The sequence below is a fragment of the Rhea pennata genome, chromosome 7, assembly GCF_028389875.1.
Source record: "Rhea pennata isolate bPtePen1 chromosome 7, bPtePen1.pri, whole genome shotgun sequence".
Taxonomy (NCBI): domain Eukaryota; kingdom Metazoa; phylum Chordata; class Aves; order Rheiformes; family Rheidae; genus Rhea; species Rhea pennata.
Window position 1 is genome coordinate 22,874,284 of NC_084669.1, and position 25,457 is coordinate 22,899,740.

A 25,457-nucleotide genomic window follows, 5' to 3' on the forward strand; every position below is an offset into this window, starting at 1 on the left:
CTTGCATGGCTTTGAACTAGAGGAAGGTGACATGGGAAACCATTTCAAGGTAATTAGTAAGAAAGCAGCCCTTAACGTTAGTGCCTTGAACATGGTGGGGAACTTGCTACCAGAACAGAGGCTCTGTTGGACAAGAATTGGATTGCTAATGCAGTCTGAGACATCCTCTTCTGAAGAAAGGCCAAGGCTGCACGATGAAAGCACAAACACTTCTAAGTGTTACATATATCCTCACTTCTAGGCAGGCCTGAGGGCATAAATGTTCTTTTTCCTCTGACCCATGAACCAATACCTTACACTAACTCAAAGGAACGTCATCCTGGAGATGACAAACCTTCATCCCTTGCAGGGTATGCAACTATTACATGGGAGCAAGAGAGAGATAGGTTTCTTCTCACTTTGTGGAAACCATAAACTGTGATGACTTGTGGAAAGTTAAACTGTTTGTATGATATTTCTTTACAGTCTCAGTGACGCAGGATAGGATTCACCTTACCTGACTTTTGCTGCCTATAAGCTACGGGTATCTAACCTCAAACATTTTCATGGCTCCTTCTTTAGCTTGGAATAGAAGGCCCATAGCTAAAAGCATAGCGGACTATGACAAATGGGAATTACCTGGCCTCTGAACACAACTGTTTTCCAGCAAAAATTATGCAGTTCAGCTGATGCGCTCAGACTGGGCAACTGACTTTAGGCAGCTACATTCAGTGCAGAGGAATTTTGTCACTTCCGCAAGAAAAGAGAGCAAAGTTCAGTTTTAAGGGAAAACTGCCCTCTGGTGTCCATGTGCAACTGCCTTTGAAGCCTGTGAAGATAGTACTGAGCTCTAAAATATACTTCTGTTTTGCTGTACATGTAAGCAAACCTGAGCAATGCTCAAAAAATTTTTGCAAGGGCATTTGACAGTTGACCTCAAGGGGAAGGAGGAAACAGCCACTACACTGAACCAGTAAGAAGCTGATATCAACACACTGGTGCAATAAAAGTAGGTAACAGTATTTAATAATGAAGTTAATAGTGTTTAACTAGTGCGAACCGGGCCATAAAATGCTACAGAAGTCCCTCAGAACATTTTCTTTCAGTAGCTTTGTCCACGGATGTGTTCCTCTCTCAAAACGTTCTCTGTCCTACCAAATAGGTAAGCTTTGATTTCTCAGTCTGGAAGGAGATGAAGTAAGGTGTCTTTCACACACACAGCAATGTAGCTGCATTTGAAAAGAAAGTATGCTGCTCTCAGACTCTTCTCTTGATATTTCAGGGAATGGCCTGGGCTATTTAACACAGACGGAGGCACTTTATTCAGGTGATGGGCAGCAACAGGCATAAGGGAAGGAGCAGGAAATAAGGTCATGATCAGTTTAAAGATAACTGGAAATTACTGACCTACAGTTTACAAGCCAAAGGCAGGAAGAAATGAGTAATCCTCCTTGGTGTAAAGCTACCTAGCAGGGAAAGTAGCAGCTACCCTGGACCTTCTTAGGAAGGGAGAGAACAAGTGTTCTGAAAGAGCAATTTCATTAATGAGAACAGGGCATTACTGCTACCATTAACAACAAAAAGGCAATCTGAACTACGGTGTGTGAAAAATACTGCCTTGTCGGTCCATTTGGCTGTAAGGTTGGGAAAGTTTGTAAATGGCTTCACGGAACAGTGCTTTGCCTCAGCACCAGGACTAAGTGATGAACAACTACATTTTAAATTGAGTAGGGCAGCTAGTTCCAGGTTTAGGGCTTAGCAGAGAGATGTGACAATCATTAAAAAAGGGAGGATGACTTTATTGGTCATTGCAGCTATCAAACTTACCGGTTTCCCAAACTCCAATTCCGAAAAGAATTTATACCAAGGTTCATTCTTTAAATCTATCTCTTCTGGGCTTATATCCCGAGTCTAAAGGAATTGGTGACAGGGGAATGGAAGAAAGAGAAGTATAACATTATGCAAAGAATATACAGGAAAGGGACTGTTAGAGATGCAGACTCCATGGTTTCCATTTTGAAATGTGTATATTTAGCTTTATAATTTGGAACTTCTACAGCATCTCTCCCACAATGGTCATAAATAGCTTTGCTAACATCAGTTAAGCCTAACAGCATCATTGTGAGAGACACGAATATGGATGGATTCCATTTTACAGACCAGGAGACCCACGCAAAAAGAGATAATGCAGCTTGCCCAGTATCATGGGGAAGCTCAGTGGAAGAGCTGGGAATCGATCAGTTCCCCAGTCATACCGGTAGCCACTTTCACTGCAAAGGTACAAAGCTGCACATATTTTTTAAACTTTCGTTTAATCCTTAATTGGCCAAAAAAGAGAATTTTTTCAGATGTATTTTATGAGACCTGAATCAAATACTGCAAAATACTGCATCTTTAACAGCACATGAATATGTGAGAAACCCTGTTCTATACACTGCAAACAGAGTGAAAGGTGGTTTTCTAAATCAAAGGGGACACAATCAGAAAGAGTGCATTCTTGAAAGACCTCTGAAGGGATGGATACAGAGACAATATAATTTGTTTCTTCACAAATAAATGTTAGAGAATCAGACAAAACTAAAATGAAGAAAAACCAGACAGGACAGATAATAGTACAGTTGAAAAGAAAATTCAATTTTGTTCATAGTATCTGTTTTATGAAACAAAAATAGTTGAAACAGTTGCAGCTGTTTAGTAACACGACCAGTGACGTAGATGTAAGAGAATAAAGTCCATTGCTCAGCTTTATGAGATGCCACCCCCCAAAGGATATCTAACTCTTGTATTTCAATGTACCTAGCCCTAGACATAATGGATCTCAGTATACTAGAAATATTAATATGTTAGGTCCAACACGCCAGTGAGAACCCAACTGCCTCATCTCAACATATGATGAGCCACACAGAGACTAAGGGCCACCAACATAAGTGTCTATGCAAATCTTAGTGGGATGGGACTATCGAGGCAAGGGAGCAGGAGGGACTTCCCAACAGCCCCAGGCTTTACCAGGTGCCCTTAGAGTCTGCCACACAAAAAAACTCTAGCAAAAAGGCTCAAAGTTGATGCTTGAAAAGGGGAAATGCTTAGGTCTGAAAGATAAATGGTTACCATCACGTTTGATCTCTAAGGGCCTAGAGAAATAATCGGACATTTCTCAAAGGCAGAGTAGAAACAATGTCTCCATTTCTTCTTCATTGCTCATCTCATCATGCCACTGTAGTTTGCTGAAGATAACAAAAAGCCCTCTGACATCAGTGAGAGGCTCCTCTTTGCTCTGGTTTTAGATCAGGCTCCTGACAGTCACAACTCTGGGTGTGACTGCCAAGAGATACAAGAACTAGTCACTACACACTGTATTACTGTAGTATCTAATTATATTGATAAAGACCATGAAGCCACTATTTCCAGACTTTTCTTCCATGTCTGTGATCTATGATACGGAATTAAAGCTCAAAACGTAACACCGAAAGTAACAGAGCTATCATGTCCTCTGATCTTTGATGAACTCTGTAGGGCTTTTCTCAATTATACTGGTCATGCCACTGCTTGTGGTTTTTTGACTCTGATTCAACAGTTGAGTTATGTACCTGATGAAGTCTGAACATGTGAATAGTACCACAATTATGTCAGACCTTTCAAAAAGGCTTGAGTGTACTGACAAAGCAGGTCTTTTGCCACAAGGTTTAATCCTGTTTGTTTTCTGTGAGACAAAATTGCCACTGAAATCATCAGAAATCTTGCTCCAGGAGGGATGGCAGGACTGGAGCTGTGATACTGTGTTCAAATCATTCCTCAATGGCATTTCTCTACTGGGCTGAGCCAATGTCCAGTGAAATCAGTTACGCAGGTGTGAAAGGAATTTGGTTGCATGATCTTTAAAAAGTCATGGACTTTGGTTGGAGCAAAAGAAAACCCACTAAAACACTAAGCACAAACACCATGTCCCAGATCAGACTTGATTCTATATTTCTATTGATTTAACTTTCTGTTCACTCTTGTGTTTCAGTAAAAATCCAAGAGTTATGTTTTTCACGACCACTCCTTTACTACTCCATGACCAGCTCTACGTCAGAGCTGTTTATGCAGAGAGTCCACTTTGTACTCCAAATCTCACAGTCAGCTAGCGCTTCAGATTGAACCCTCCAAATAAATGTTGATATAGAACAATTACATTTTTAGGTATCAAACTTGTTATTCAGTAATAACCTCACTCAGTATTTTTGAGCACTTACAGTGTCACACTCGTACCACTGAAGAACGTTTCAAATGAGCTCTGGTGACTTACGCAGAACTGGTTGAGGAGGCTAGCACTGTCTCTCTGCTCTGCCCTTTGCCAAGCATCCTCAGCCAAGCCTGCAGAAGGGGACTTTTGTATGACCCCACCTGTTACAATTCACAGCACTACTTATTAACTCTAATTGAAATTGGTGACAGCTCAGTTAATACTCCAGACCATCACAGTAGGTGTGGAGCCAGCTCATATTCAATTCTTCAGCCCTGCCAGGGAAGTGGTGAGCACCAGCAGAGGAACAGGGCAACTGAGGGGAGATCGCATCACCTAAAGCACCCCAGCAGGTATCTCCAGGGCACAATACTGATACTTCAAAAAAACTAGTTGTTATGTGTTTAAAGCCAATGACATAAAAGGAATAGAAATAGAAACTGAACCCGCCTACTTTGTTGCATAATGCCTTCCTACATCATCAACTAGTGCTGTGTCCTAGATAAACTACAGCTGGTAAACCAGCTGCTGAACAGGTCACAGTGTTAAACATGGATTAAAAACTAGGGTTAGTGATCCATACTTAACACAGAAAACAACACATCAAAAAAGAAAAAAGCCTCTCAGTCCCCCTGGACCTTGCTCTATAGAGAACAACAATGTTAAAAAGTTATGCAAAACAGTTTCAAAACAAAATACACAGGAAATACACAGCAATGTAAGTATAAAGAATCCTATTGGAATGGAACTGGACCAGCACTTGGGGAATGCACTACAACCACAGGATCAAGCCACAGACTAGGATAAAACAACATTACCATCTTTTCATTGTTCAGAACCGAAGACTTTCCTGGCTGATAGTCATAAATGCTCCTGGGCTCTGCACGATATTTTCTAGTGTCCACCTTCTTGTCGGGAGGCTCCCAGTCATTCCTGAGGAAAGAAAAACCAATTAGCTGAAAACATGGTGGTTTCCATGGAGACAAGCACTTTCCTTTGACAGGCGCCCTCCCCTGTTAATCCTGGTTTAATCAGGGAACTTTTTTAATCTAGGAAGGAAGCCTGCTGCAAGAAGAACTGGTCAGATAGGACTCTGAGCATATATTTGTTTATTTATAGCAGGCAGAGTTTGACATGGCTCAGCTGCTGAAACCACGGAAAGAGACGGAGGCGGGTTTCTCCAAGTACATTTAATGAACTGCCAAACCTCTGTATCTTTCACTACTGGAAACAGCTTGGCAATGGGCTTCAGCTAAGCTCACAAATGCCAACATGTCCAAACTTTGAGCTGAACCCAGAGTAAGTTTCTTCATTTTGGCCAAGCCATTGATTATCTGAGTATTGAGAAGCAGCTGCAACTGATCTAGACTCTGGGGGCACTCCTTACTTTCTAATGCTGGGTGAGGTCCAAGAGGTGATCTTTACTAGAGATGTGAACCAATTAGCTCAGACTAATATATATAAAAATGGCTAAGAACAGTCCACTAAATCCAAAATGGTATAATTTTGTGCTATGTCCACATGGGCACTGTTCAGACAGTATTAGTCACAAAGCATTCAGGGTCCATATCCTGTAATGTCCAATTCCTCCCTAAAAGGTAGTATATTCAAACATGTTGAGTAGAACAATCAATGCCTGTGAAAAAGCCCAGAAATCAGGTAATTTAACATTGCCTATACCCATGCTGGTAACTAATTCTGAACTTGCAGTTAATACATTCTGCCTTGATTAGCACTGGTGTGTGGATCTATCTCACCTAGCATTCACCACCCAAAAGTGAGGCACCTAACCTGCACTGCTACATCAGGCCTTCTCCCACTTACCCTACTGACCTGGTATGGGATAAGAACTGCCCACTGAGATGGCTAGCCAGCCTTCTCCACTGGCTTTGGAGGGACACAGATGGTTAATTTTTTTTTTTTTTTTTTTAAAGTAAGGCAAGATGACAGCTAACCTGACTGGCCCATGAACACTGTAGTGACAAGGAGGTTAACTTCTGCTGCTTAGAACTAACTTGACTGCATAAGATTCCAACCACAGAGAAACATCTCCTTGGTGAAACAATGTTTATTTATCACTAAATAACAGGAAGAACAAATTACTCTAATCCTTTCACTCACAAAAGTTTTCTCAGAGGGCCAGAGTATTACGTCTTCAATTGCTATGCAGGGAAGAGCTGTTTTCTCAGCAAACTTGGTCTCCTGATCTGGCGGCCAGAGGTGCTCACTGAACTGGCAGTCTCAAAGTTCATTTGAGGCAATAAGTGCAACACATAAGAGGAGTTGGAAATTGAAGAAGGGAGGAGTAGTTTAAAAGCTAAGAGAATTGAGCAGTACATAAGATATTCACTGCTATTCCACTTTCCCTCCATTTGGTAAATGCATTCATTACTTTTACAAAGAAGTTTAAAATACATGGCAACAAACAAAGCAAAAAAACAGCAGGGAAGTAAACTTGAAAGATAAAAATTAATATAGCTAACTAGAACCTACTTCCAATAAAGTCCATGTGGATGGTTCTCAAGGATGGACAATGGAAAAAAACTTCTACCAAGGCTCAAGCTAAACCCAGATTCTCCTTCTCCATAATTATTTGTATTTGCTTGTATTCTAAGGTGCCTTCATTGTGCCACAATGAGCTGAGAGCTTCCACTGTGCCTCTGCTGTGGGAGGCACTGTACAGACATGACACACAGTGGACACTGCTCACTCTAGGCAGGAAACTAGCTATGTGACAGAGAGGGTGATACCTGCTGAAAAAGACTGACACAACAGGGGTATGGTCTGTGACAGCGAAGGAACTCATTGGTGCCTACTAGAAGTTAGTTAAATTATATCTTCACATCTCCCCAAAAAGTTCAGCTTGAGCCATGAACCTAAATTTTGCATCTTTGTCCCCTTGTTGCGAACCTAAATTTTGCTTTTTTGTCCCCTTCCCAATTCACAGCTTTGAATACTGATCCAAAATAGATCTTGATTCACATCACCTTTCTGGGCTTGACTTCAGCGACGAAGTACGGGTTGGCAGTGGCAAAGTAGCAGACCTCTTAACAACCTTTTCTGAGTCGATATTGTCCATCTCACTCCTGGAGCGAGGAACTGAAGGCTGGGCTCTCGCTGCAAGGTAAGTTAAACACAGAAATGTTGGTAAATTGGATAGGAGGCTGATAAAAACATTCTTTATGTATCCTTTTCATCTGAGAGATCGCACAAGAAATGTGAGTTACTTACTGTCCTCAGAATAGGAATAACGAGGAGAGTATGAATCGGAATCTTCATCTGAAAGACAAAAGTATTTTGCAAGTGAGTTGAAAAAGCCCCAAAGAATGAACCCTAGAGACTTCTCTTGTTTCTTCTGCTAATACATTGGCCATAAATTCAGAGAAATATATTTAATACTTACAACAGAGAGAGGATCCTAAAAAAGAAAATTCAAATGAGGTTTAAATTGTATTTAAAAATAATTTTTAGAATACACATAAATATTAATCTAGTACCTGCACTAACACCTTTCCCTGGGCTCTCAAAGCACTTGAAAAAACAATCACTTTTTATTATAAAACTCCTCTGCAGCAAGTGTTATTAGATTTGCTTTATCAAAAGCTGAAAGATAAATTGAGTACTAAAAGCCAAAGTACAAGCCTAAAATAACCTACTAGGTGCTAGACACAATAATATAGCTGAGAAGTCCTGCTTCCAATCACAGATGATAATCACTGGGCCTTCTTCCCTGTACTAAACACGTTAACCCACTCAGATTCTCTTTTAAGTGCAGATAATGTTCCTGGCATGAAACACACGTGAATACTTGCACCAAGCGCCTCTTCTTGTTCTGAAGAGCTTAGATTTTAAATAGGAAAGATATGTCTACAGAATGCAGTGGTGATACTCAAGCAGCTCAAAAACAGCTAGCAATGATACAAGTGTAACTGAGTGGTATGGCCTGGACTCCAAGTTAATTAACTTTCCCTCATTGATTGTGAAAGTGTGGCACTGCATGAACAAGCTATATTGTTTCCAAGATCCAACTGATGCCTTGTGCTATGGAATTATTCACTACCTTATTCAAAGCTAACGTGGTACGGCATTGCACAGGGCAGACATGCCCCAAATCAGGGTGGCAGGCTGAAAGCATTACCACCCAATTCACAGATGATGGCCACAGAGATTTGTGACTTGACCCAAGTCTGTGAAGGAAACTGAAAATCTCTGTGAAGAAACAACTGAAGTTCCAGGCATAAAAAGACAGAAAAACAAAATAGGTAAAGAAACCTGAATGAAAAAAAAACAGACTGAAGTGTTACATGAACTTAGTGATATCAATCAATCACCCCAAAAAATCTCAGCTTCTCTCTGAAGGACATCAGCGAGCTATTGCACACATTCTCCACTGCTGGAACAAATACATGTGTGGGATAACACAGCTAACCTGAACTCATGACTTTAAACAAGCCTTTCAAAAAGGCTCAAAGAAGACTTAACTTCTCTTAACCTTCTGCTCAATTCTCTTGCTGAAAGAACTGGAAGGTTTTAAATTCCAAACACATAGTTATTGACTCTCTTGTGCTTATTATAGTCTTTAGGCTAAATAATAGCAATTTTCAGGCCAATATCCACATTTTAGACCCAAATGACAGAAAATGAACAATTACACATTTTGTGTTATTACACTGAACCGTTGAGAAAATTGACAGGCATTCCTGTATAAAAGATGGGGGGTTTTTTAGATAGTACAGTATTTGGTATATCACAAAACTGTCTCTACAAATGGGGTATGTCCCTACAAATACAGATGAACAAAAGTCTAAAACTATCTTCATAGCCATTCATGTCTCATAGTATTTTTTTTAGTGTAGGTGAAAAATTTAAAAAAAAAAAAAAAAAAAGATTTACTTACTTGAAGGAAAATGTCTATATTCATTATAACTCATCATTCAGACAAGAGTATCATATAGGAAAAAAAATCTTAGGTTTCAGGTGTTAGTTTCCAAATGCAAATATCCTAATATCTACAATAACAAAGGACATGTATAATGTTTTGTCCCTTCAAGTAACTTACGAAGGAGAGTGTCTATATTTCTTCCCATTTTGCAGCAGAGAATACTGAAACAGAAATCTGGAATGACTCAATAAAGATTGAAGAGTAAATCAGAGATGAGCCTTAAAAAGATATCTTAGCTCTCAGATTTGCATTCCATCTATAAGAACTTCCTCAATGGAGCCGAGAATCACAGATTCATAGTGTCTAAATTTGATTCCTTTTGTGAGATGAGGCAGATCCTTTGTAGCTCCTAGAGAATCTGCAAAAATGTCATTTTTCTTTAAGAGTTGGCCCAAATCTCTAAATCTCAATATCCTTAGACTCCACAGATATTTTAGAGAGAAGTCCAAATATTAATGTTTCTAGGAGATCCTATGTATTAATCAGCAAAAAAACTCTCATTTTTGGATTGTATAAGATTTGAAACTTGAACCCATCTCTGTACAAACCCTTTGTGACTGGATATATGGCTTTGAAGGGTCTTCAAAACATTAAACATGGACTCCAATCCATCTGCATCATCAAATACTTTGGATTCCTTACCAAGGAAAGAATCTAAGCAGATATTAGAGACTAAAACATTTCCCAGTGTAGTGAGAATAGAGAACAAGTGTTTGGTCCAATAAAATTTCAAATAGCTAAAAACAATATACTACATTCATCTGCATGTGTGTAAATGCACAGGAGATATTTAAGGGAAACCAAGCTCCTAATGTATTAACATCATTGCTTAATTGCAAACTACATTAGTTCAGACAAGACTAAAATGGATTCAAAAACTTCATTATGAACAAGAAAACTGAATCATTATAAGCAACTTCTTTATCAACCAGTTAACTGAGGCTTTTTGTGTCTCTCACATTCATACCCACACACCATTCTGCCAACAGAAAATAATTTAAATTGCATCTGTGATTTGCCGGGCAGGACTCTTCACCTTCCAGTTTCACTAAGAAATGAGCAAATATCTTAGATACTATATAATAGCATTACACGTTCATTTTAACAGTGAACTGTCTTCCTGAGCATCTCAGCTGGAATCCATATTGTATGTTTTCCTTCACAGTACCCATCAGATGTTTAACATAAGCACCAAAACAGTTAATTTATAGTCTCACCAGGGATGGCTTGAGGCACAGGTTAAGTAGGCAAGTTTGTAAATTGTAGTATCAAAAGTAGTACCAACAGACCAAAAGCAGCTTCCCAAACAGGAAGCTTCTCTCTGTCCAGTGTGTGCAGCAGAGTCCAATGTTTCTCATATGCAAATGCTTTCATGCATATGCATATCTGCACACAGTTATAAGATTATCATTGCAGTAGATACTTCTTCACTGTCCCTGAAATACGAATGCAAAAGATTCTGGATTGTACTTGAAGTTTAAACGAATTTGCTAAGCACATGAGGAGGGTAAAGTGAAAGAACGATGGTGTTATTTCAGGTTGTAAATAAGGCGTGCTGACAAGATTGTCAAATTCTGTCCTTGCCTAGATATGGCAGTGCACCCAAGGCCAACCCTGAACGTATGTTACCAATTTATTCTAAAAGATTACATTGAGGGACTGATCCAAAACCCACTGAAGCAAGCAACCATTTCTCCAATAGACTTCTGTGGCATTTTGGGTCTGGTCCTAATTCTGTGTTAATAGTCAAAACCAGAAGTGAATAATTTAAGAAATGTATTGATCTAAAAGTGGGGCAGGAGAAATCTCACTTTAACCATGTCTTTATGTGTAAGTCAGCATTGTAGGCATGTTAAGTAATCACTGCACACGCATGGCTAAACACAACTGATTAAGCACATAAAATCAAGCAGACTCCAGGACTGTAGCATTAGTCAAAGTCTAGTCAAAAAGCTAGAGAAGCACTGCAAAGCCAGAAAGGCATCACACAGTCAAGACAGCAAATCATTAGGATTTAAACTGCAGCAAATCATTAGGAGGCAGCATAATGCTCAGCAACTAGAAAAAACTCCAGGAAGAAAATAAACGGACAAGGCAGCATTTGTGCAGAATAGTATATACGGTCCTTGATTATTACCTTCAGAGATAGGACTAGGAGTAGACGCAGGAAACTGGTATGTAGGAGAATAAGGATTGTCTTCTGCAGCAGAGAAAAGCAGGGGATTTTGAGACTATCCACAGTGAAGTGGAGGTACTGTTTCATACCCCAATTTCCTATCACCATATGATTTTATTACCTACTTTAATCATACTACAGTAAATGGCATCATACTTTAAAATAGATTAATGGATTAGAAAAAAATATTTTATACATTATACAAGAAGGTATACTGGGGTAACTGAATTCCCAGTCAGCATAACAAACGGAAAATGGAAATCTAGAACCTGAATCTAGTTAATACTATAGTGCTATAGTACAGTTAACTCAAAGCACAAGACAACAGATACTCTGACTAAGCTTCTGATACCTTCAGGTTTTTGCTGGATTTCAGGAAGTTCAGGAAATACATACGTAGGGCAATAAGGATTTTCTTCAGGAGTATCTAAGCAGAGGAACATGATTTGAAAAAAGAACAGAGAGTAAAGATTTAAAGGGGAAAAAGGACGAGACAAAAATCCATGCAAGCTGCAGAACAGTCCCTTTCTTGCTGATGTTACAGCATGACACGGCCCAGGTGCCTCCTTGCTCATTGCTGCCTTGCACTCCCGGACCTTGTGGGAGATCCTGGAAGCAGTGGGGACTGAACTCATTCTCCTGCCTGAAGTTCTCCTTCCTGAAGCGTGACCTCTAACTGAGCTGAAGAACCTCTGTTAGGGAGCACCGTGATCAGGAAACACTTTAACTCATTCTCATTCCATCCAATACAACGCAGTGCCTAAGTACGCACAAAGCTCATCATGACAGCACCTGCAGCAGCAAATACAGCTCAAGTTTTGCATGCTCTATGTTTCATTTTATAAGCGCAGCTCTGAATAGCATTTGACTGTACATCAGGCTGTTTGGAGGGTTTCATTTGCTAATACTACTACAGCCATTTCCCACATAGAAGAACATGAATATACCAGACCATCAGGTACAGAAGTGCCACGAAGTAGCGGATTCCCTGAGAATGCACCAATACAAAGTTTACAAGTTTTCACCACAATTTTTGGCATTTAAAACAGAAAATTCAGGGTTTTGAAGAGTAGAGTTCTGATGCTGAACCCACTGAAATCAAAGGGAATCTTTCTGCTAGTTTCAGTGAGCTTCAAATCAAACTTTATTAAACAGGTATTAATGTCTTACAATGTAAATATTTTTCTTTTCTGCACAGAATAGTTTCAGTGATAACCTGCTATCATTTAAAAGTGGGAGGGAGGAGGATTTTTTTTTTTTTTTTTTACTTGCCAACACTGGAGTTCAGAGACCTGTTTTCTCTAAATTCCATTGAATTTTTAGCAGCTTTCTGATTTCGCATCTCAAATAGAACTCTTGATTTCATGAAGGTGCTGCAGTTTACCTCACAGAACAACTAATATTTTTCTTTGAATTTTTAGAGATTTTAAACACAGTTGTTGAGGTCTGAGCTCCAGAGCAAACACTAGTTAATATATAAAATGCTGTTATTTAACATCCAGTACAATTCTTCATATGTATGAAACAAAATGTTATCAAGGTGATCTTTTAAAGTAAATTAAAAACAAAAAAATCTGTATTACAGTACCTCTGTTTAGCTTGTGGATCTGTTTGAACATTGTCTTGTACCAGTCCTTCGATCTCTCTGTGTTCTATCGGAAAAATATGTACACACATAAATATTCCCAAATGTGAATTCTGCCAGCCTTTCAAGGTTTTTAGGAATCCTTCAACAATTATTACTTAATAACTATTTAAAATACGAGTAATTTCACTCAGATGCCTCATATTCAATGAAGCTACATGCTTGACTCAAGTTACTGTGTTAAGTTTTGCAGAAGCAGGTTCTAACATCTGTGATAACCTATGCAGAACTGTAGATTGTATGGAAGGTGTGCATAGTAACTTATTGACGTATGAAGCACAATTTTATCCTAATTCCACATGTCAAACTCCTGGGACGCTTGGAGTTGCAGCCACTGCTAAGACCACCCAGATCTGACCACCTAGCCTTGACCTGAATCTGTATGCTTACAGTTTCTTATTTACCAGTTTTAGGGTTTCAGACATGCTACCAACACAGACACTGAGGCACTAATTACACTGGCTGAATATAGATCTTTTTTCAGTTTTCTTTTTCAGAGACTTAGCAAACCTGATACCGCTCTGTTTTGTGGAAGAAAGGAAGCTGATTAAGTTTACAGTGGATTTAATTTGACTTGATTTTATTCATCTGAAAGCAGACACATTGCCTCATCTGGTCCTACATATTGATTCCCTCTATATTCAACAGAGAGTCAGAAACATTCAGTTTTCAAGCCACTTCAGGCACTAACGTTAAGAATGAGTGAATCATTCTTTTCCTTGTAAGTTCCTCAATCATAACTTAAATAAGTAGCTTAGAAGAAATATCCCCCTTTTAGATGATTAGAATAATATGAGATGAACCTCTGTCTTAGCTGTTAGCAGTGAAACAGAAGAGCAGAAAACAAAATCCTCAAATATTATAACAAGAGAAACTCATTTTTTAAATTTTTTTCATGGGGGCAGTTCAAACAGATCATCAAAGGGAAGGGTTTATAACAGAATACATGGGATTTAGAACTCTATCTTCTCCTAAATCTCTGCAGTCTCTGGAGCTTTAGTGAATTCCCTAAATCTAAAGGAAGGCAAAATCCAACTCGGGTTTTGTGCATTGACCACGTGCCTAGTGTTATCTTACCCTCAGTGGAATGCCAATATCATCGACAGAGGTATCAGCGATGTGCTGAGGGCTCTTGACAGTTCTACTCTTCTCCTCCATTGCTCTTTTCTCGCTTGGAGCTGTCTCCTGAACTGGCTTGTCCTGCGTGACTGCTGAATCTGCTTTATCAGGAACTACTCTGTCCAGCACAGGATCTGGAAATGAAAATGGGAGATTCTTATCTTATCCCAGCATTTCCCCCATATCACCATACTCCACTCTTAAAAGGCAAAAATCTTGGCAAATATTTGATGAGACAGACTGTCACAGCTACTTGTGTTCAGTATCTGGATTGTAGGAAATCTACAGAGAAAATGTTTGATGCAGGCAAGAACAGGCTAGCATCCCTCAGGTAGCCTATTTCACAGGTCTCATGACAAGCTCAGCCATCGCTTAGGTGAAATAATAGCAGCAGATATTTGTTTGGGGATCTGTTTGTTTTTCTGCTCTTTTTGTACAATTAGTAACTCTACAATCTTATTCTTCATCAAAATTTCTCAGAGATATGCTCTCTGAGAGCTCCTTTCCTTCTGGCAATTGCTACCTAATGGAGGATCCTACAAGGTAGCAGGTCCTTATCGTTACAGCAGCTTGTGCTGACCTATCTGACTAGGATCCTGCTTCTTATAATTCGTACCCAACCCTTCTGATTTATCTCTGTGCCTTAACCAGTGGAACTGGCTATCTACAAACTCCAGTGGTTAGTACGTGTATGGTCAGTCTTGTACAGCAAGTCTGCATTGAGTCAGCCACCACAAGATCACCAATTGGCAAGGATCCAAGGGAGCACAGGCTGCTCTGGAGAGCTGCAGCATGGCAACCTGTAGGCTATGCTGAGGACTTCTTCTATGTGGATTTTCTGGAGAGGAAACATCTGTGAGCTCACAGTCTGCCTCATCAAGGCTTTGCCACATCCTATCCTTGTTATATCACTGCATGCATTGAAGAGAGAGAGAGAGAGAAAGGAGATGTTTATCCACATGCACGTCACCATATTGCCCAAAGCCATTAAATGTGCAGATATCTGAAAGGGGCAGTTAGCAGAGGAAAGGCTCATGCATAACGAAGCATTGGTCTGTTGGTACCCAGAGCAAACACAATTCTGCCCTGCAGAAGTCAGCATACAAAGGATTTCCGTTTGAGCAGTTGGTTTGAAATTACCGTCAAACTCAAGTCTTTCTCCTCTTAAGAAAAAAAGGAAATAACATCTGGAAAGGGTCAAAATGGGACAAAACTTCAATAAAATCCTTGCTTTTCCCTCCCCAGCAATGTAAGTGCACTGTCTTTTGGTCTTTTTACATTCTTAGTGCACAGGGCTCTCCACATTTTGACAAAGTGTTTGGCTCACTTCTGTTACTGAAGTTCTTACTAAGCCTCTAGAAACAGAGCATAGAAGAACAAGTGAAACTAGACCATTCTTCCATGACCTTGAAGACCAAAGGAAAGTACATTTTTGAATGTGAGAGGATGTAAACTCTGAAAAAAGTCACAGCTTTTCTCCACTGATTATCTGAAATCAATGTCACTGCTAATGATAGAAGTCCTGAGCTTCTGGACTAGAAAAGTCACGATTTTCTGCAGCCTAAGGAATTCACTGCCAGAGAAGGTCACTAAATCCATCTTTCACAGGAGTGTGTAATTAGAGACCACTCCATAGTCAAATGCTGTATTTGACTCAAATTTCAGAGTTCAGGTGAGATTTTCTCTTGGATTCCCTATGACTGGAAAAGTGGCTGTCTGTTGCCAGATGGACCTACGATGAAGACCTTCAGAATATCTGGACAGATAGAAATAGCAGGGTAGATATAATATGGTCTGATTTCCTACTGCTATGGCCATGATATAAGCAAAACTTTCATTTTGATGATTCAGGAAAAAAAAAAAAAAAAAAAAAAAAAAACACAGTATCAGGCCTGTGTCAGCCACCTCCTAACCATAAAGTAATCTGCCATTATCGTTACATGAAGACCTGAGAGCTCTCTAGGATGATATAGCCATGAGGAAAACCACCAGCTAGTTAAACATATTTTGAAGGGGTTTTCAAAAGTATTTTCTGGAGTGCACTTAGAACTGGTCAAAGGTGCTGGGCTGATGGCCTTGGAAACATAAAAAAATCTGTCTGATAGCATGGGTAAAATTAGGCAAGATCCTCCCACACAGTGCTGCTGGACAAGCCTTCCCAAGTCCATAGGACTCAACCAAGAAAGCCAAGGAGCCTCTTTCAGTTTGGCTGCCCAACTGATACTGCAAATACAATACCTACTGCAAGGATATCTTTGCAAAGAAAGAAACTAAAGCAGACATCTTTCACCATAGATTTCTTATAAGACCCTACAGCTCACAGAAAAATGTCTAAACTTCACCCTGACTTCTGCCACATCATTCAAATGATTTCAGGAGAGTTAGTGGAGGTATATATCAGACTCTGAAGTATTTAAAATCACATGTAGAACCTGGTGCCTGATTGCACAGATAACCAGAGCGCATCAGGTAACAAGCTCTGTGGCTTATGAACCATCTTTTCCCAAGAGCAGTGGCAATATGGAGTCACACAGCAGCAGAGTTTTATTGCTGTGACCAAAAGCATGGGGAAGAGGGGGCAGCCAGCACCTCTGCATGGTTGTTTTCATCTATTGAAACCTGTTCCTGACCAAGAATCGCTTGGGTTGGAGCAAAATACTCTGTGAAGAGCCAGACAGGAGGGTTTTAGGCTATCTCTAATTTAGAGAACAAGAAAGTTCAAAATAATGAGGGAAAACACTTTGGGAAAGAGAAAGCCAACAAGAAACCTCTGTCCGGACTTGCAGGCAGGCATTAAACTCACAGCTGAGAGGTGTCTGCTCCTACACTAAGTACACTGAGGGAAGGAGAGAAATCTGTCTAAATTCTTTGTAGCCCAGTGTCATCCTAGGAGGGTCACAGCAGAGAGAAGGAATAGGCCAGTGTAGTAGCCAAAGGAACCTGGTGGAAGAAGTAAGAGCAGGTAGCATCTGACCTCAGGGCAGACTGTACTGAGCCTTGCTAGTCCAGGTCCCCTGTAGCAGAGCACAAAAGAGAAATATAGGTTTCCCTGTGTTTATATTTGTATTTTTTCAAGTGTCTAGGCACTCTCTGTGACTCTCTTCTCACCCTCCTTTTCCTTTTCCTCCTCAGGGTAATCACCAAAGAATACGGTAAACACTATATGACACTTGGCTCCTGTAGCACACCAGACTGGCCTGTGTTATTTAGGAGCGGGAGGGAGGAAAGAGGAACAACAAAACAACTTAATGTCCTTTAAAGTAGAGACTTTGCTGATCTATTGCAAGATCATATAACTGCCTGGGGAGAGAGGGCTGGCAGTGTATATGCTTATACATACAATGTTACCATATATTTCTTGAGATCTGGCACAAGTATTCCTTTCTGGCCTTGGAATCATGTAAATACTGATTTTCTTTTCTTCCCTCCACCCCTTTGCCCCAAAGCAAGACTAACTTTCATGGCTGTAAAAAAACCATGAGAATATGCCCCAAGGGAATAAACCTAAAGGCCCAAAAGGCAGAATACAACTAAAGCAATCAAAATGTATGAAAATCTTACGATTTGGGAGGAACAGACTAGTAATTGAGAGGTTAGTTATATTAACATGCAGCATTTGGTAGCATTTGGAGAAGAGACTGAAATCAAACATTCAAGTTGTCCTGGACTGAGCCAGGACAAACATTTATTTGGAGAGCAGACTCATTCGTTTTGCAGTTCCTGAGAAGTGTGTTTGCTTAAGGTACCCCACAAGCTAACAGAGGAGCAGCTTTGCTCCGGAACAGGCAGCAGATGGAGGGTAGCAGTCCTTTCACGTCATACCTGCCAGGCTACTAAGCCTTTTTTGCTGTTCTGTGATAAAGCAGGAAACAAAACAAAAAGAAATACAGAACAAATGGGTGAGACATAAACAGCAAGTGCTCTGGTGCTGCATTTCTGACAGGCAAGAAATATGCTGTGGACAGAACAGCAGCAGCTGCCAGAGAGAATCTGTTTTCAAATATCCTGCCAAAGTGACAACCCACAGTCCCTTCTCCACACAGAAGTACTGCTGAATAACACAATCTCATGACGCAGTGACCAATTCATTTGCAAAGAGCAACTATCTTACATCAGAGAGAAGGAAAAAAGCTAGACAGGAGACAGTTTAGAAACCAGTGGAGACTCAGTCCAAAAAACTCGACAAATAACTCTGTTACCATTAACATGAAGTACATCATTAAATGATAATGTTGTAGTATTTTGTAGAGATATAAGAAAGGCTCATGCTGGTGCTTGCTGAGTCTTAGCACATGCTACTGAGCTACAGATTCAATGATTTGCCCACAGAAACAGTTAAGGGTTAAAGATACAATTTTCAGAATGGTCTCCTTATTTGAAGGGCTTTTATTATGGAGTTCCCAGATGGGAACATCTGTGATATCTTCCAGGGTGTTTTGTCACCCTAAAATTGACAATCAAAACTGCTTTCTAAAGTGATGCCTAAATGACTTGCCAGCAGCACAGCTGGGAATGAACCAAGGACTCTTAGTTCAGTGCTTTATCTACTCCCTAGCAATTAATCCATTTATTTGAAGCATGAAAGCCATTTTAAAAGAACAAAACATTTTATTGACATACAAAATGTAGCCACTCTTGAAAGCTCATACAGTTAATGCAAAGATTTCAAAATTTTATGCATGTAATCACACCTGTTATATATTCATATTAAACCATGCCATGCAATGCCCATCCAGGACTGTGCTTTGAGGTGGCGCAGGACACCCATCTTCACTCAAGCAAGTGTGCAGTAGGTAAGAATCCCTTGGTTGTACACTGTTTGCTAGGACAACCAGACTTCACTATATACTGGTACTTGGTGAAGCAAGTCAGCAAAGGAAGCTGCTATTTCTCCTCATTAAGTGCAGCTCCTTCACCAGTACCTATGAATTTTGCTTTTTAGTCACAGCATTTCTGCTCTGCTAATCACCAATGGAAAGCTTCTCACATGCCTCACTAGGACAGATGTCAACATATGAGACAAACCTGTAAATGCAATGGGGGAAAGAAAGGGTTTGTACTGACCACAGGGTTTACGCTTCTGAACCAACTATCAGGAGCACATGTGGTATATATAGGAGAAAGGGTAAGAATGAGAATGTCTCAGCCTTAGCCATCACCTTCACTGCAGGGAATTCTTCTGCTCAATCATTAATCTCCTGGCACAAACAGGTGATTCAAAGGGTCTGTGTTTGAGGAATCTTCCCTATTTCTTCTTCTTTCTCAGAAGAGAGGATATAATAGATGAGTGGACTTTTCATGAACGAAATTATATTTTTCAGGTGAAGAGAAGGCACCTCTTTACTTGTACCTCTGACTAGAAAAGAAAGCTGCTGATAGATGGAAGCTGAAGCAGAGGAAGGTGCCTGCTATTTGTTTGTCCTGGCTGCCCAGGGTGAGCTTGTGACCCCAGGCACATACCAGCTGACTGAGCCTTTCATCCTTGATCTTGTGCCCTGGGACCATAAACAAAGGCCAAAAGCTTGTAGGTTATTCAGAGTAGAGGCAGAGCAGAGGAAAATAACTGCTAGCAGCAGCAGAGGAATTATTGAAGATGCCTTGAGAATTCCCAGAGGAGCACTTGAAGACAGACTTGAAATCAATAGCAAAAGGAGAAGAGGAAGCAAAGTACACGTTTAGTGCAAAATTAAAATATCAAAAAGAAAATTAATTAAGATACCTATGGATGTGAAGGGAAGAAATTCCTACCATGGTGCTAGGAACGAGCAAGACAATTTGAAATGAGCTGTTTATAAGCATAAACCTTATCTAGCTGGTATAACTGAAATCTGACACAAATAATTCTGAAATCTCTCTTCATGACTTACTGAGGAAAGTCAAAGAAGCAAAAGAGGATATAGTGTAGAACATATCACTCTGTGCTTTGAATGCCACTACCCATTTCTAAGTCTCTGATAACTCTAAAGATTTTACATGCTTATAGATTAATGTACTAGCAAATAAAGCACAAGATGGGATAGTAGGTGATGTCTGGTACAACAGTTACTCCAGAGAGTAAGACAACCAGCTCTTAAATAGCAATCAATAATCCACTGAGAAGGAAAGAAAAGCACTTTATCCATCCAGAAGTTAAACTAATGGAGATCTCAGACTGCCAGAATTAAAATGACCTTGAAATTTCTATCTCAAAGGGTACTACATTGCACACAAGAGGAATTTTTTTAAAACCTCATTTTGACATATAAAAAGGAATTGATTTCATAATAAAACTTTCTGAGCCATTTAGAGGAAGGTAGACCATTAGATCATAACCTATTAACAATTTTATGTGCCAGGAAACAAAGACAGTTTTGAATGGATAAAGCCCACAAATTGAAACCAAATATGAATCATGTCAACTAGAAGGAAAAGCTTAAATAGAGAAATGTAAAAGATAACTAAGATCTGAGAACCATTTAAAAACTCTCACTATGTCAGGGAAAAAAAGAAAAAAAAAAAAAAACAAAACACCCTTAAAGCTATGTTGGGATGAAGCCTAGCTAAGAATGGAAGTAGAAGGAGCTGTAAGAAACCCTCAGTACATAATAAGATAGAAAAATAAGAAAAATGAGAACAACAAATAGATAACAGCTGCTGGGAAGTAAAAGAAAATGACAATGGAAATAGAAGGATTCACAGAATGTCTGGGAGACTCAAAAAGAGGTTTTAAGGTACGTGAAGAATAAATAGAAACCTAGCAACAGTTCTTCTTGGTCTTTTACCAAATAAGCACAGTAAAATTATTAATAAGAATGAAGAAAAAAAGCACACATTCTATCAATATTTCCATTCTATACTGGCAAAACAAGAAGAGCTGACGTCCTACTGCCTATAGAAGAAACACTTTACACTTCAACAGTAAATAAGGACTATACTAAACAACAACAACTGAGGTTAGATGCTTGAAAATCACCAGCTTCATATACACTGTATTGAAGCTGGGAGGATGCTTCTCAGGGCCATTGAGAGTCATCTTCAATATGACTTGGAACACAAAGGAAACTGCACAAGACAGGACAGAAACACATGTTGTGACATTTGGAAAGCATAATGATAGCTGGGATAGCTATCTGTCAAGTTGACAATAATCCCAGACAAAATATATTAAAGGCTGATAAGGGATTTCATTAATAAATGCACAGTGTGACACATGTAATGTCACCTGATACAGATTTGTAACAATGAAGCCTTGTCAAACTAGTTCAGTATGATTTTTGCATGCAATTACAAGTTTGGTTGATAAAAGTAACATGGTAGAAGCAATACACTTAGATTCCTGAAAAGCATTTGATGTGATGTAATTTCTTATAGCTGAGCCAGATGAAAATGAAGTCTACGCGGCATGCTTCAGGTAGATTAAAATGGGCCTTAACATATGATTTTTGATGGATAATAACCCAGTGGCTTTATCTCTTCTGGCCTCCCATGAATTTCATATTTGAAACTTTTTTAAAATTAAAAACCTGAAGAAGAATATTAGAAGATGTACTGACAAATCTAAATTTTTATGCAAAGTTTGAGGGGGGGTGGTAAATAAGGTACTGAGTGACATACATCTTTTGTTAAGCTAGGCATAAGGCAACGGTATTTTTTTTTAATCCAATCAAATCTAAACCATATACGTAGAAAAAAAAAATAGAAATCACCAACTTCATATTAGCCTGGAAAGCTGCAACTCTAAAAGGATATATTCCCCAGGAAAACGATGGCAAATCAGCTGAACATGAATTCCTGATTCAGTATCATGGCCCAAAGATGTAATGTAATCCTTGGTGTATGAAGAGTGGAAAATGAGTATGAAAGAGAAGTTAAATTATTGCTAAACTTGTACTGATTTGATCAATATTGAAACTGAATGTTTGGTTCTAGCATCCATGCTTCGAAAATGACATTGTAAGATTGGAGAATTGGAGAAAGTACAGAGGAAGAGCCATAATAACTATTAAAGACCAGAAAACATGCCTTAGAATGAAATACTACACAAACTCAACCATGTTGCTCGCTATCCTGTGATCTATATTAACAAAAATGTAACAAGAGAAAGCTCTTCACTCTAGCAGGCTACAGTATCCTAAGTGCTAAAGGTCAAAGGCAAGGTATTTTCAGGCTAAAGCTAAGGCTCCAGTTGTTAACTGTGAAAGTAATTAATCGATAGAAAATTTAACAAGAATTGTCCCAAAGCCAGTGTGTGTGGATTATCATATTAAACATAGGTTAATCATATTAATCACAGGTACCTTCTGCTCTTAAAATCTGCAGGGAGAAAATGTCCTTGTGTAGTAAATACATCAAAATGCTCCAGATTCAATGTAAAAGCCAAAAGAAAAAGTATCCCTCTCAAGAAAGACCACTAAAAGCTTTCAGATTAAAGGACTGACTCAGATAATATAAAAAGCTCTGGAATCCAGACATCCTCATGGAGAAGCACTTAGCAAAGTTGCTTCAGACACTGGCAGAAAGGAAGAGATACAACCCACTTACTAGCCATGAGTGCTACAATCAGCAGGGCTGCAGTGGGGTCACTATCTTTGGGGCCAGACCGAAGTACGTTTTACAAAGGCAATTAATAAAATACAAAAAGGTTCCAAAAGAATGGATCAATAAATGGTTGTAATTAGAACTACCAAAATAAGAGGAGTGCAGGCCCTGTCCCTATTTTGTGATTTTTTAAATTTCCTTTACAAAAGGTAAGTTGTGGTATTACAAGTTGATATCTGCCTGTCCTGGAGTTTCCCGAGCCCCTTGGAAATCAAGGCAAATCAGAGATGCATCTGTGTGGCCTTTTATAACCTACAGTATTAAGTGATGTATAACCACTGACCTGAGAGGTTGGGGGGGGGTAATGCGAACCATCAAGAGAACTAAGAAGGAAAAAGCAAAGTTTCCCTCTAATGTCAAAGACAAAGGCATGGTACTATCCACTCAGAGGGAGCTGCTGTGAGGTAGAGAAAGTCTTAGATCAGTAAACAGGACAGTGCTCGAAGCCATTCATACACAGATCCAGAGGTGAAGAACTACTGCAGTGAAGGTGTGAGTTTTCACAGTTATGGATAGAGGAACCAACTGCCAAGCTGAAGACTACAGGCATATGGATGAGCTCCTGTCAGCTATGTTCTGGTGAGAATTCAGAGGTCAAATCTGTTCTGAAATAACTGTAAATATGGGCATTTTCACACTGCAGTAGCTAAGAAGTATCATACCCCTTTTACCAGTGAGGCAGAACCTACTTCGAGCTGACCTTGCTTCTCCTGACAGACAAGAGCACACTCCCTTGCCATCATTACAAAATAACTAATAGGTGATCAGCTGTCATTTTGCAATAATTTATTCATATGTCCACAGACCAAATACAAACCTTCCAACCTCACAGAGGCCTCTGATCCACGGATTCTAATCAGAAAAAGCAGACATTGTCCCATGCCTCCAATCACATAAGCATCATCGTTACTTGAGTGTTGTGTGCTTCAGCCGCTACACCTTCCTGAAGGTATCTTTGTTATCTCTTAGTAGTTTGGATTTAAGGAGCCCATGGCACACACATGCTCCAATTCCTTAAACAGCTTGCTCAGCGCAAGCCACAAAAATCTATTTGCAAGCCTCCTTACCTCGGTTGTGCTGCAACAGGACAATGGTGGGATTGACGATTGTGGTAGAGGGATAGGCAGAGGAAGGCTTGTTGATTGACGCGAAGGAGGTTGGATAGTCAGTGCCAGTGCTAGGCTGAGGCACTTCATTTAGCACAGGACGAGGGTCCTGAAAAGGAGAGTAAGGCATCATTATCAGCATGCAGGGCTGCTACATTGGGAAAATCTGGAAAAAGTCATTTTAAGCAGAATAAGAAACATAATCACAGCAGATTTTAGTAAAAAGGCATAAGCACAAATGTTACCCTGCTCCTTGTATGGACTCTGCTCCTTGTTAATGCAATTAGTTTGCTAAGGCAGGACTACAGTTCTTTCATGTTCTTTTCTCAATTCCATCCCCCAAGAGGAGGCACTAAATTCACCTGCCAGACTCTATGGAGTAAACTTAGGGTGGCAGGAATGAGCTATTCTGGTTATGGGGAAAGACATGGACCTCCTTCCCCTGACACATACGTACACAACCACTATTTTTTTGTTGTTGTTGTTTTAAAAGGATTCCTTTCACAGCAAGAAATCAGGACATGCAAAACTCATGCAATTCTAAGTGAAATACGATTACTGCACCTGATTTGGCAGGAAGAGCAGAGAAATAAGGTTAGCATCCTTACTCACAAGACATTAGACAGTGTGATGCCAACATGGTTAAAATAATGCAAAAAATAAATGGAGGATAAGTAGTAGGACTCTAGGAAGGAAGATGCACAACATGGCTTTGCTGCTGGAGCATGGATAGCAAGCAGCTCTTCTCTCCTAAGCATCTGGCTCTGTTATTTATTTATTTTTAACTCACCTCTGGTATCATCACAACTCTGTAGGAATAAAGGCTGTATCAGCAGGGTGACTTTAAAAACTAGTTCATATTTGAAAACCCTCAGGCCAGAAATATCAGCTTTTTTTTTTGGTAGGAAGGGGAAAAGATAAGGAAAGGACAGTGGCCTAAGACTGTATGCATGTCTATTTAGGCTGAGATATTTCAAAATTTCTTTAGGGATTTGGACACACAATTACCATCAAAGTTAATGGGGAATGAGCATTCAAACAGTGTGAGTGTGCAATAATGGCGTACCAGATTTTTGCACTCCTGCTAATCCACTGTGAAGACTGAGATGCTATAGGCCACTGATCTGTGAAATACAGCTGAGCATTCAGGGAGATTTTTATCATTAAAAAAAGAAAAGAAAAGAAAAGGAGGAAAGAAAAAAAAAGGGGGGGGAATACACACAGAATATTGCTCAAGAAGAGCCCCTGTTCCTGACTTTTCTTGCCAAGTACAACCCAGTACCTTTTCACATCCATCTGTATCAGTGGAAAAGACTTAAAAGGATCAGAAACTCATATGCCCCAGAGCAAGGGCTGGCACCAGAACTCAGAGAGAAATCATGGTCAGAACTGGCCATAATCAGAACAAGCATCTACAGTCACTCCAGCCAAGAGCAGAAGTAAGGAAGAACAATTCTGCTCTGCTGGATAGAGGTGACCTTGCCCAAGGAGCATCTCGTCAGGGCATGGATGTTCCATGATGAAATACCATGGTCTAATTAACAGTCTTCAGAAACAGAAGTCTCTAAAAGATGCAACCAGCCCCACTTCGCTGGCTGTCATAATATTTCAGAAAGTGGCCGTTGAGAAAAGGACAGGGAGTTTGGAAAAGCCAGAAGAGTTGGGTTTGAGGTTCATTTGATGAATAGCAT

At 39.7% G+C, this 25,457-nt stretch overlaps 1 protein-coding gene across 50 annotated transcripts in view; it reads right to left on the minus strand.

The window, feature by feature from the left end:
• SORBS1 (sorbin and SH3 domain containing 1) overlaps nt 1–25,457 on the minus strand; it is a 181,379-nt gene that overhangs the window by 32,238 nt on the left and 123,684 nt on the right. For 39 of the 50 annotated variants that reach the window (XM_062579806.1, XM_062579804.1, XM_062579823.1 and 36 more), the window contains 10 exons: nt 23,728–23,875; nt 17,906–17,935; nt 14,042–14,217; nt 12,908–12,971; nt 11,672–11,746; nt 11,281–11,343; nt 7,433–7,480; nt 7,189–7,318; nt 5,020–5,134; nt 1,807–1,890 (listed from right to left, as the gene is read on the minus strand). In XM_062579806.1, coding sequence (XP_062435790.1) covers nt 1,807–1,890; nt 5,020–5,134; nt 7,189–7,318; nt 7,433–7,480; nt 11,281–11,343; nt 11,672–11,746; nt 12,908–12,971; nt 14,042–14,217; nt 17,906–17,935; nt 23,728–23,875 — 933 coding nt within the window. The remainder of the gene's footprint in view (nt 1–1,806; nt 1,891–5,019; nt 5,135–7,188; nt 7,319–7,432; nt 7,481–11,280; nt 11,344–11,671; nt 11,747–12,907; nt 12,972–14,041; nt 14,218–17,905; nt 17,936–23,727; nt 23,876–25,457) is intronic. The other 11 variants (XM_062579821.1, XM_062579848.1, XM_062579831.1 and 8 more) reach the window with 3 other exon arrangements.